Source organism: Myxocyprinus asiaticus, chromosome 40 (genome assembly GCF_019703515.2).
Source record: "Myxocyprinus asiaticus isolate MX2 ecotype Aquarium Trade chromosome 40, UBuf_Myxa_2, whole genome shotgun sequence".
In the NCBI taxonomy this organism is placed as follows: Eukaryota; Metazoa; Chordata; class Actinopteri; order Cypriniformes; family Catostomidae; genus Myxocyprinus; species Myxocyprinus asiaticus.
The window spans coordinates 37,933,588-37,946,552 of NC_059383.1; the positions used below are offsets into that span (position 1 = coordinate 37,933,588).

The 12,965-nt window shown below is 37.7% G+C and overlaps 1 protein-coding gene across 5 annotated transcripts in view; it reads left to right on the forward strand.

Annotated features, from left to right (window-relative positions):
* LOC127430833 (dymeclin-like) overlaps nt 1–12,965 on the forward strand; it is a 94,133-nt gene continuing 81,168 nt past the window's right edge. Inside the window, exons 1-6 of one of the 5 annotated variants that reach the window (XM_051680945.1) lie at nt 1–183; nt 811–868; nt 2,356–2,552; nt 7,562–7,614; nt 7,868–7,961; nt 12,289–12,422. In XM_051680945.1, the coding sequence (XP_051536905.1) occupies nt 2,413–2,552; nt 7,562–7,614; nt 7,868–7,961; nt 12,289–12,422 (421 nt within the window). In that variant the 5' untranslated portion in view covers nt 1–183; nt 811–868; nt 2,356–2,412. Of the gene's footprint in view, nt 2,553–7,561; nt 7,615–7,867; nt 7,962–12,288; nt 12,423–12,965 lie in introns of all 5 variants that reach the window. The other 4 variants (XM_051680943.1, XM_051680944.1, XM_051680942.1 and 1 more) reach the window with 4 other exon arrangements.

A 12,965-nucleotide genomic window follows, 5' to 3' on the forward strand; every position in this document is an offset into this window, starting at 1 on the left:
TTGTCACGCGCATCAGTGGCGACGTGGAACCAGCTCAAACTGTCACTGTAAAACTCACTTTACTGGATATTTACCTCACTAATTACTACTTATTTACTTTAATTCACTTGGACACACGTAGACGCCGGTCACACGTGTTATTAGTGACTTCTCTAAGCAGCTGTCACGTCTGACATTCGTCAGGTAAGTTACACTAGCCGTTTAGACTGCTAGCATGTTAGCATGGAAGCTAACGGGTTTATAATGGAAGTCTCCGTTCACTCGCGTCTGCAGGCTAGTTTGTGCTAAGCGTTGAGTTACCTGGACACGTATTAACGTCTTAATTAGGCAGCTGTATAACGAGATGTAGTGATGTAGAATAAATTTAGAAGTGTGTAGTAATAATTATATTTTAAATGGACATAAAAAACTGCGAAAAGAGTCTTTTGATAGGTCTCTTGGTGGTTGTTAGCTGATCAAAGCTCAGGATGTCAAAGTAAATACAGAAACTCTGATGGATGGAGATCATATTTGATCCTAGAGCTGGAAAGCAGTGTTTTAATTCCCATTTTTTAGTCCATACTAAATGTGTTTGTAATTATAATTAATCTTTTTATATAGTGCATATTGCCAATACAGTGTTTATTATGTAGAGCATATGTCTATAGATAGATATATGAATACATATTTCCTTGATGGGATTAATAATAGCCATATTTATGTCTAAACTCAGTAAGACCATATTCATTCCAGAATTCCCAAAGCCCTGCAGGTGTCTGTTGTATCCTGTAGCGTTTGATTGCATTGCTCAATGATTGATTTCATTCTCAGAGGTTACAGTAACATACAGTAATGACAGTTTATTCCACCAAACTGGGTCTGTGACAGGGTAAGTTCAGTGGCATGTTTGCATTATGTTAGTAAAGGGTGTTTGTGTGTGTGTGCTTAACAAAGGTGTGTGTGTTTGTTTATAGGCCACTGTGTCTACTTTTAACACTGGTTAATGTGTATTGTGTGATCGATGATGTTGAAACTTGCTTATTGGTATAGTTTGATGTCTTGACAGTAGTTTGACAGTCTGTTTGGAGGTTTGCAAAGTGATACAGGAGCAAAAAAATAAATAAAAATCTTGAAGTTTTTTTTAGTGTCTGATTAAGAATATGGTATTTCTTAATGAATGCTTTTGCTTATTTTTTTATTCCTCCTTAACTCTTGTGCGTCAATAAAACAAAGTTACTCAGGTCCTTAGAGGACAAACATGTCAGCATCAAAAAACTGCCATAATAATATTATATATTAATATAGCAGTGCTTTATAATGCAGCAAACAGAAAATAGGAAAAAAGCATGTATTTGCTCCATTGGCTAAACATGAGAAAAATGGCGCCATCTGGTGGAAAATATAAAAAATGTAAATTTTGAAGCCAGGGCTCCGGAATAAAAGCATAATATTATAGAATTCATGATTTTACGCTTTAATGACCTTTAATGGGTTTCAATGGGGACATTTTTGTCCTGAAGGTCCTGAGTGTAACTATTTTGTGTACATAGTGTATTATAGATGTATTATAGGAACTGAGGTTGAAATATCAAAATTCCCCCAAAAATACACACTTGGCAAAATTTATGCTGTTGGCATTAACAGCCAAAATGATCGAAAAAATAAATAAATGAAAAAGACAAAAATGTCCCGAAGGTCGCACAAGGGTTAAATCACTGCAAAACATCTCATTAGTCAATTCAAACTTAAAAAAACTTTCTAGACGTCCAAGCACTGTGGATGTCTAGAAAGTAAAGTCATGTTAAAACATTTTTCACACTTTTGCTAGTTTATTTAGCCTCATTTTTCTACTAACAATGTCCAACAGTGTCTGTACATGCATCACAGGAGATTTTTGTCATTTTTGTCAAATTCTGTATTTTGTTTAATAATAATATGTGCTGGAAATGACTTTAAATGTTTTTCTTGCAAAGGCTAATTTCATAGAAAAGACTTTATATAACCTCAAATACACACAATTAAATCATTGTGTAACACTTTTTATATAATTTGGCAAAATTACAGCTTGATTGGAAATGATGGCCATTAAAAATATTCTGCTCACAAGTGATATTTCCCTTGATTTTTCTTTGTTTTTTCTCATATATCATCTCAAGCATGCTCTTCACTGACACTTTTGTCCACTAACGTTTGAAAAAACTTTGTTAGGGGCAAAATTGTTTCTTGTGGAGGAAATTACATCAGTTAAAAACCTCAAAGTTGAAGAAACGCCTAATATATATATATATATATATATATATATATATAATTGTAATTAGTTAAAGTTAGGGCACTACAGCATCATCTCACTGCAAAATTACATGTCGCATGATCCAGGGTTTTGACGGGCAGGAGATGAGGCTGTGAGCAAGTCTCTGGTGGTTTCCAGGGGCGATGGGTGCCAACACCAGTCATGTGAGCGACCTATCAGAGAGCCCGAGCATCCGCACTCTCATTGGTCCAGATGCCGTCTCTGAGAATGATCCCTTCTGGAACCAGCTGATCTCCTTCACCTTCACCAGCCCCACCAGCAGGTGAGATGCTCCTCTAAACCTGTTACTGATGATGATGACCCTTTCACTTACAGTCATTCAAATATGCCCTTAAATGTTGATATTCTACACTTGTGAAGCGTGGTATTTTTTTTCTCCTGAAGTCCACTTGTGATGTTAGAAAAAATGAATGCACAAAGTTGTGATTTGAAAGCATTTGTGACATTTGACTCATCCCTCAGTTTTATTTTTTAAAGCATAATTGTGGTTGCACAATTGTAACGGAAGCAAAAAGGGCCAGCGTTCCAGAGGATTTTTTTATTTAATTTTTGTTTTTCGTTGTTGTGATTTTCTCCCCAATTTGGAATGCCCAATTCCCAATGCGCTCTAGGTCCTCGTGATGGCGTAGTGACTCGCCTCAATCTGAGTGGTGGAGGACGAATCTCAGTTGCCTCCGTGTCTGAGACGTCAATCCGCGCATCTTATCATGTGGCTTGTTGAACGCGTTTCCGCAGAGACATAGTGCGTGTGGAGGCTTCACGCTATTCTCCGCGGCATCCACACACAATTCACCACACACCCCACTGAGAGCGAACCACATTATAGCGACCACGAGGAGGTTACCCCATGTGACTCTACCCTCCCTAGCAACCGGGCCGATTTGGTTGCTACGGAGACCTGGCTGGAGTCACTCAGCACGCCCTGGATTCGAACTCGCGACTCCAGGGGTAGTAGTCAGCGTCTAAAGCATAAAAGTAATCTACACGACTTCAATCGATCAATTAATGTCTTCTGAATCAAATCAATAGGTTGGTGTAAGAAACAAATCGATAGATAAAACTTTATGAACTTTTATGCTGACTAAATATGCCTTTTGGATCGTCAAATAGCCAGCAGCCTGATGGCACCCATTTACTTGATTGTATGAACAAACTGAGCTGAAATGTGCTTCTAAAAATCTTCACTTCGGTTCTGCTAAAGAAGGAAAGTAATACACATCTGGGATGGCTTAAATGTAAGTAAATCATGAGAGGAATTTCATTTTTGGGTGAACTAACCTTTTAACATGTGTATTATTTGAGCTGTAAAGTTGTCTAATTAACGTTATGTCATTATAAACATTAATAATGTCTAATAAACATTTTAGACATAGACATTAGAAATTATGGACATTATGATAATAATTATTGACATAATTACGATCTTTGGATTTTACTCTATGTGAAAAGTCCTCTTGTGTCTACATGGTCATGACAGAAGTTGAAAAATTGGATATAACTTTATACAGAACTTTATAGCTTTTGTTGTAAGCGATTCTGTCACACTAGTCACATCTTAACACGTATTATGTCGTATGGCTATAATTTTGAAATGGTGTGCCTTTTAATGATTTTTATTTTTTTAAACTAAGGGATGAATCCAAATAATTTTCTGTGGTAATCAACATTGTCACAATTTCTATCAATAGAGGTTAACTTGAACCCGGAACATTCCTTTAAGTCAGGGGTTTTCAAAGTCTTGGACAGTAAGCCCCCCCCCCCCATTATTTTGTTGATTTGTTTCTTTCAGATTTACAAACACGCAGTAATGTTATATAGACCTGTATAATAGCAAAGTAAATAATAAATAACATAGCCTATGTTAATTGTAAAAAATAATAAAAATCTAAATATAAAACAGCTGGTACATTCTGCTTATTTGAAGTTATTTCAGGTATTGTCCTCTAGTGTAATATTATCAAAATGTATCATATTTTAGGCGTTGGAGCAATACACCAATGATGATCAATAACCTTTAATTCAGTCCGACAGACTCATTTGGCAATGCATCATACGCTGATGTGTGATTAACGGCTATAAATATTTCTATTAATAATATGAAACCGTATTTTGCATTATTTGAATTAACAATCCGATTTGTCCTCATGACAGTGGGATTACTTAAATGTTTTAGCCTATATCTGCGATAAACTTGCATCACATGAGCCAATCTCCATCCAAATATGAAACTGCACTTATCACAAAACACACGTCAACCCGATCATGTTGAACTCGTTATAACGTCGTGATTTTGTTTCAGATTTTCTGCATCCTAGACACTTACATTGTCCACTTACATCGTCAGCGACCATCAAAATAGCTTATCATTCTTACAATACGAATTTAACCACGTATTATGCTGCATTTCCCACAAAAACATTGTACCGGCCAAATGGCGAGTTGATTACTCAAACTCTAGCATCTTTTCTCTCTTGATATAACATGTCTACAGAGGCAGACTATTTGTATGAATGAACAAAGTCAGAGCTGTGTGGCTTAAAAATAGATTTGTGAGTGCATATAACTTATTTTGAGCGTGCACTGTTGCACGCACTCTCTGAGCGAGAGCAGGGAGATTTCATAGAGCAGCATATATTTGAGAGCACACGTCCAGTTTTGAGCGAGAGCCAGGAATGTCCGCATGTGAGCGGAGAGATTCGCGCTTGCGCAACCGGTACATGGATGCGCTCTTGCATGATATGCATGCGTTCACGACATTAACAGTATTATAACGCCATAGAGCTACGGTCTATTAATCTGGACTATAGTCTATTAAGATAATAATTTTCATTTATCTTCACAATACGTTTTTATTGTGTTTATTAGAGCCCGACTGATATGGGATTTTTGAGACCGATACCGATTTTAGAGAGGGAAAATTCACCGATTACAGATATGGTGGGCGATATAGTTATTTTTTGAGCTGGAATAAAAACAGACCTTTTCTATGTGGATTTTGCACCGATATGACTACTCAGAGGGCTGTTTTCTTAAACAAAGAATATTTATTTTTATCAAAGAACTTTTGACATTATTATTATACATTGTCAACAAATTCTAGAAATGAACACTGGGAAAATAAAGAATAAATAAAAATACAAAAAAATTGCTAAATAAACATCAGTACTGTTTAGTATCAGTCAATTGCTGGCCATTAAAATAAAGAATAAATACAAATTAAATAAATAGCTAAATAAACATCAGTATTGTTTAATATCAGTCAAATGCTGACCATTAAAATAAAGAATAAATAAAAATACAATAAGTAGCTAAATAAACATCAGTACTGTTAGTATAAGTCAAATGCTGACCATTAAAATAAAGAATAAATAAAAATACAATAAATAGCTAAATAAACATCAGTACTGTTTAGTATCAGTCAAATGCTGACCATTAAAATAAAGAATAAATAAAAATAGAATAAATAGCTAAATAAACATCAGTACTGTTTAATATCAGTCAAATGCTGACCATTAAAATAAAGAATAAATAAAAATACAATAAATAGCTAAATAAACATCAGTACTGTTTAATATCAGTCAGATGCTGACTATATTAATACTGTCAGTCAGTTATTGGCAGGTTGTAAAACAAGAAGCATTTACACCTGCTGAGACAAGAGATAAACAGCAGCAGCGGTGTTACACCGTATTCTGCTATACAAGTTCAGGGGAAACTTTCAACGGTGGAAAACCAGACTTTTAAATATTACATTTTTGTGTCTCACCAACTAGGTAACAATGTAGCGTGAAATCAACACACAACAGTCACAATCCACCACCGCACCGTTGTCTGCTGAGCTGCACAAAGATGCTCTGATGTTTAACTTTCAATCTGCTACGTTACTGACTGCACTGACAAACTATAGCTGGCTAACATAACAAACAGGTGTGATAAACATGAGTGACAGGGTTAACGTTAAATTAGTTATATTGAAAAGGGAAAATGATGGGATCATTGTTTATTAACTTTCCAGTATGTATTTCATAAACTAGTTAGCAACTTACTGTGAAGACACCGCTCAACTCCGCACCGCTTAACTCCGCCCTGTCTGCAGAACCACCATCAGCCAGCTCTATAAACAATGGAGTCTGAGCGCGCTCTGCTGGACAAACTACGTTATGACACCAATTCTAAATCACCCCAAGTATTGTTTTCTGCATTATATGTTCTGAAAAAAAAGTTTTCATATCTGCGCATATCGGAAAACATATACGCCGATACTGATATATCTGTGAAAGGCTAGACTGGTCAGGCACTAGTATTTATGTGTGTTTTGATTTCACTTGGTGAATTTTTCATCAATTTCCACACCTCTCCTGACATGCACTTGTGGCCACCTGGGGAGGCGTGCCTCCCAGTTTGAAAACCATTGCTTTAAGTCAACACACTCCCATCATGGCATTTGTAATTTCTTTAACAAAACAGAACCAAAGTCCATCTCATCAGTCCTGTCGTGACCTGAAGGAACCCAGACAAACACAACTATTCACAATATCTCTGCTGTGCTGTGTTTGAAAATTGATGTGTTTTTTAGTGTTTGAATTGTGTTAAAGGGATAGTTCACCCAAAAAATTAAATTCTCTCATCATTAGCTCACCCTCATGCCATCCCAGATGTGTATGACTTTCTTTCTGCAGAACGTAAATGAAGATTTAAACAAATATATTTTAGCTCTGTAGGTCCATACAATAGTGGCCAGAACTTTGAAGGTCCAAAAAGCACATAAAAGTAATCCATAAGAATCCAATGGTTAAATCCATATCTTCTGAAGCGATATGACAGGTATGGGTGCGTCCTTTTTACTGTAAATCTCCACCTTTGACCAGCCCCAACCTGTAGGTGGTGATATCCACTAAGAATGCAAATCGCCAAAAAAGAAAAGAAAAAGAATGTGAAAGTGAAAGGGGAGAATTATAGTAAAAAAGGACTTAAATATTGACCTGTTTCTCACCCACACATTTCATATCGCTTCAGAAGACATGGATTAAACCACTGGTGTCGTATGGATTACTTTTATGGATAATTTTACCAAAAATGAAAATTCTGTCTACTCCTTATCCGTATGTCTTTCTTTCTTGTGCGAAACACGATTTTCTTTTTACACAACATATACTCAGAAATTACAAAAAATTATATTGTAATCCTAACAAAAACTGAAATACTGAAATCATTAATTATGTATTTCATTTCCAGTAGGCGTCAATAAATAATCTCTCTCTCTCTCCACAGTGCTGATGATAAACTCTTGGAGGAAGCTGTTGTTCCTCTGGCCAAAACTCTCAGTATGTATAATGTGTGTTTGAGTAATTTACTGCTGTTTCAGATCCTCACACATCAATTTGTACAAAAAGACACATGGTGATTACAAACCCACTGTTCTGTCAAATAAAGCTCTGTCATTTCAGTCTTCAAATTATTACTCTGCAGTCAGGACTGTGCACGCATTTATTTGATTTAGTGCCCTTGATTTAGTACACTCTAAAGATAAAACACTGCTGTTTTGTGTCTATAATGATCTGCTTGTTCACTTTGCAGTTCAGAACAACCCAAGGTCGGGTAACTTTGGGGCGTTGGTGAGAGTTTTTCTCAGCAGAACCAAAGAACTGAAGATTTCCACAGAATGCCAAGAGTAAGTCACACTACTAATTCTCATGCATGACGGGTTTGTATATTTGTAATCACAAAACTGATTATTTTGAATACATATCTGAAACTTTTATTGCAGTAGAGCTCAAGGACATAGGGGTTTCTCTCACTGAAGGGTGAGAATTTTTTCAAACGAAGTTGAATAGATTATAGGAATGTTCTGGGTTCAATACAAGTAAGGCACAATCAACAGTAGGGGTGGTGATATACCGGTTAACATGATAGACTGGAAGAAATTTGTCAACCGGTATACATTTTGGATTATCAGTCTGTATCGCGGTTATGCTAAACCGCCACCGCGTGGCAAGAAATGTGTACCTCATTCTATTCACGTAACACAAACGCGGTACACTTTCTGTCAGATAAATGGAGGAGGAAGATGGAGCGGCTTTATATGAGACTGAGAGAATTGAAGAAACAGGGTTTTTCATGTAAATTTCAGGCCGCAGAAACAAATTCAATGACATTAAACTCACGTTCTGAATATGCTTCTCATCAGACACATGCAGCTGTGTTTCATGTGATTTTCGCACACGCTATCTCCGAAGCATGAAAGTCCACGCGAGTCTAGAAGGCTCCCAGATTGGGCTACACAGACACTTGCCCTACTCAATCGGGTTTCTCTCTATCTCAGCACAAACTTCAAAACTTACGTGACCCATTTGAATTCTACTGAGTTTTGAGCTTTTCTTACCTTAAAGCGCTATGGAGGAAGTCAAACATCTCAAACGGCAAGAGAGCCTAATAAACGTTGACGAGGAAAACAGCTAAAACAACGTGTCATGCGGCAATAATTATGTGTCATCTGTCATGCGGATCTTTAAAACTACACTTAATCACCCTTAATAAAATTCAGTTCGAATGATGTTCAGGGGCAGTGGTGGCTCAGCGGTTAAGGCTCTGGGTTACTGATCAGAAGGTCGGGGGTTCAAGCCCCAGCACCGCCAAGATGCCACTGTTGGGCCCCTGAGCAAGGCCCTTGACCCTGTCTGCTCTAGGGGCGCCGTATCATGGCTGACCCTGCACTCTGACCCCAGCCTAGCTGGGATATGTGAAAAAGAAGAATTTCACTGTATATGTGCAAAATGTATAATGTGTGATAAATAAAGAAAATTATAATTAATTATGTTCGATGTAAGGGAACAAACCGACTTTGCTTTCAGATATTCAAATATTCTCTACAGAGATGACTTAAACCATTAAGAGCCTAATGAAGTGTTTTATAATAATAATAATACTAGTCCACAACATCCGACTGAAATGTGACATTTAGCATTGTGGTAAGGTTGATTACCAATTTTTGAATACCACCAGGTGTTTTTTTTAATTTTTTTTATGTTTGTCAAGTTCCAAATAAAGAGAAAATGATATAAGAAATTGTTTTCATTTCTAAAGTATTTAATTCAATGATGGGATTTTTCAGAAATAAGCATTACAATATGGTTATTTAATACATAAACCAATTTTTATAGATTGTTTTGAAAAATATAACTATACTGTGATATATATCATTATTGTGATATAAAATTAGTGATATTGTGATATGACTTTGGTCATTTTGCCCACCCCTAATCAACAGTATTTGTGGCATAATGTTGATTACTACTACAGTGTTCTCTCTTGTATTTAAAAAAAGCAAAAATTGTAGTAACAGTGAGGCACTTACAATGGAAGTGAATGGGGCCAGTCCATAAACATGCTAAAATACACATAATAGACACAATAAACTGTTTCAAAAGTATAGCCACAAAACGTAAACATTATACTGTATGTGTTAACCTGATTTTAATGTGAAAAAATCGCTTACTAACCTTTTCTGTGTGAAGTTATTTCCAATATTACAACTTCGTTGTCATGATGATGTAATGGCTGTAATCTGGTAAAACACTGTATTGCCAAATAATTTTAATGTGTATTATGTCTGATTTGTGGCTATACTTTTGAAACCGTGTGTATTTTAATGTTTATGTAACTGCAGTCTTTTATTTGTTTATAAATAAACAATGACCGAATCAAAAGAATTTATTTTGTGGTTATCAACATAATTCCACAGATGCAGTTAATTGATCTTAAATTGTTTTGGCTCTTTTAACCTGGAACTTTCTTTAAAGTGTATTCACACTCGAAACTAGGCGAATCAAAAAACCATCAAAAATCGGGGATAAGTGGTGGCCCGGGTATCTCAGCGAGTATTGACGCTGACTATCACCCCTGGAGTCGTGAGTTTGAATCCAGGGTGTGCTGAGTGACTCCAGCCAGGTCTCCTAAGCAACCAAATTGGGCCGGTTGCTAGGGAGGGTAGAGTTACATGGGGTAACCTCCTCGTGGTCGCGATTAGTGGTTCTCGCTCTCAATGGGGTGCGTGGTAAGTTGTGTGTGGATCGCGGAGAGTAGCATGAGCCTCCACATTCTGTGAGTCTCAGCGGTGTCATGCACAACGAGCCACATGATGTGTGGATTGACGGTCTTAGAAGCGGAGGCAACTGAGACTTGTCCTCCGCCACCCGGATTGAGGTGAGTAATCGCGCCACCACGAGGACCTACTAAGTAGTGGGAATTGGGCATTCCAAATTGGGGAGAAAAAGGGGATAAAAAAATAAATAAATCGGGGACAAATTTTTGCTATTCACATAGAATGGTACAAGAATTTATCTTGGGCTCTTTCGGGGGAAAAATTGCATACCTCAGCGAAAGCGAATCACCTCTTTATTTTGCTTTTTTAAAAAAAATATATTTCTACTCATAGATGTAAAATATAAACAGCTCGATTTTCTTTCTGAAAATCGTTCTCTGGACAGACTGATCTGACAGTGAAATCGGAAACAGTAGGTTGATTTTTCTTTAGCTAAAATCGACCTGTGCTTTCTGAATTGTGAAACACTGCCCCCAGTGGCCAAAGCTGTAAGTGTTGTTGGGTGTATGGGCACGTGTGAGCTCCATTTTCCAGGTGAAATGTCCACTGCGCCAAATGCGAGTTGTGAAGTGCGTTGGTTTCTGCTGTACAAGCTGTGAGGGAAGACACCCTTTTTATAAACCGTCAGCTTTTTGCATCAAAAATTTGTGAATAGGATTTCAGACACATCTGTGTTTCTCTGAGAGCTGAAGAGAACTTCGAGTCTCTTTCCCATACAGATGTTTCCCAACATTATAACACATTCACTAATCGCTCATGATGGTGTACCATTAAGATGTTCTGTGATATGATGTTCCCATGGGAACATCTCACATATGCACACTAGAGGTCTGCACGGGCCTTAAAATGAAACCCGAACCCATTCGGTACCCAAGACCGTGTGGGCCGACCCGAACGATACTGTCGGATTTTAAGCCCGAACCCGGAATCGCTCATAATCTTTATAATTTCTTCTCCTAGCAAGTACTGTTGCAATAGGCTGTATTTTTTGTAAGCATATAGGCAATATCCGAAACAGTATTGAAACAGGAAACATATAGCCTACAGTTTTAACAAGTCACGACACTCCCTCAGTACACTAGAGCAGAAGGGGAAAAAAGCATTAACTCACTGTTTATTTGCTGAAACTTCACTTGGTGCAGAACAATCTGGAATAATATGAAACAATGCAACAGTCCCCTCTATGCAGCCTGAACTTGTTCAGATTGTTGAGTCTTTGTGACTCTCTACAATCTAGACTCAGCGCAAAGAATGAAACTTTGCAAGTTCTTTGCAAAGAAAATTTGAAATTCTTTTTAACTTGTTTAAAAAGTGCCGGTCCTTCGTCAGTCACTGAAGAAACAGTGAGACACGGCCCAACAGTCAAAGACATTCGTCCAGAATGTGTTTACATAGGAAAATAATGGGAAAGCAGAACAGATGCACGCAAAAACACGTTCAGTGTGAACGGCCCCTAACTCTTCTGTTTGCACGTGTATGAGTGAGCGCGACGCGAAACAGGTTCGGTAGGCCTGTTTATTTTTTCATTAATTACAAACCGAACCTGACTCGAACCCGAAGTTCTACTTGGAAAAACTGACCCGAACCTGGCCCGAAACCCGTCGGGTTCTCAGGTCCCGTGACACTTCTTCTGCAGTGTGTGTTTAGTTGGAAACCACTGATAGGGTGAAGCTGTGTGTGTGTGTGTGTGTGTGTGTGTGTGTGTGTGTGTGTGTGTGTGTGTGTGTGTGTGTGTGTGTGTGTGTTTTGAGAGAGTTTGAAGACACCTGGCTCAAAGCCACATGGTGTTTGTGATGACATGCTCTGCTGCCGTTCACATGCAGCTGTAGGCCAGTAACTCTCAGCCTCTCTCTCTCTCTCTCTCTCTCTCTCTCTCTCTCTCTCTCTCTCTCTGCAGTCAGTTGTTTATCTGGCAGGCCCATAATGCTTTATTCTTGGTGCGCTGTCTACTGAAGGTTCTCATCAGAGAAATGAATGAGGAAGAGCTGCACTTACAGTTCACCTACCAGGAGAGGGCGCCAGGCACCTACGGTAACACACACACACACACACACACACACACACACACACACACACACACACACACACACACACATTTGTACTTGTGTAAAGCCTGACTTTACACTTTTGTCATTTTTATATGTAAATTATTAGACATTATTTTGTTGCCTACTGAAGCTACTTTCCTTGCGAGGATAGCAATGCAGAGTTTTTCTGTGTTATAACTGAATTCATTATAATTGATCCAAAAAAAGATAGACAAACCTGAGCAGAATATGATGGACAATATGTTCATATATTTTATCAGAAAACTTGTTGAATTCTGAAAGTTAAGGAATTCTGACAACACACTGGAGTATCGGTCCATTTGTCCACACTGACAGCATCTTGGATTATTGACATCAACAATTTTATCAAACAAACCATCAGCCAAATTCTGCTACTTCTTAACATGACATCATCCCTGACCAATCAGAATGACACACCTGCACAGAACAGAACTGTATACAGGAACTACAGACTTAGAATCAGTTTGTCTATACACTGGAATTCTTTAATGACACAGACACACAC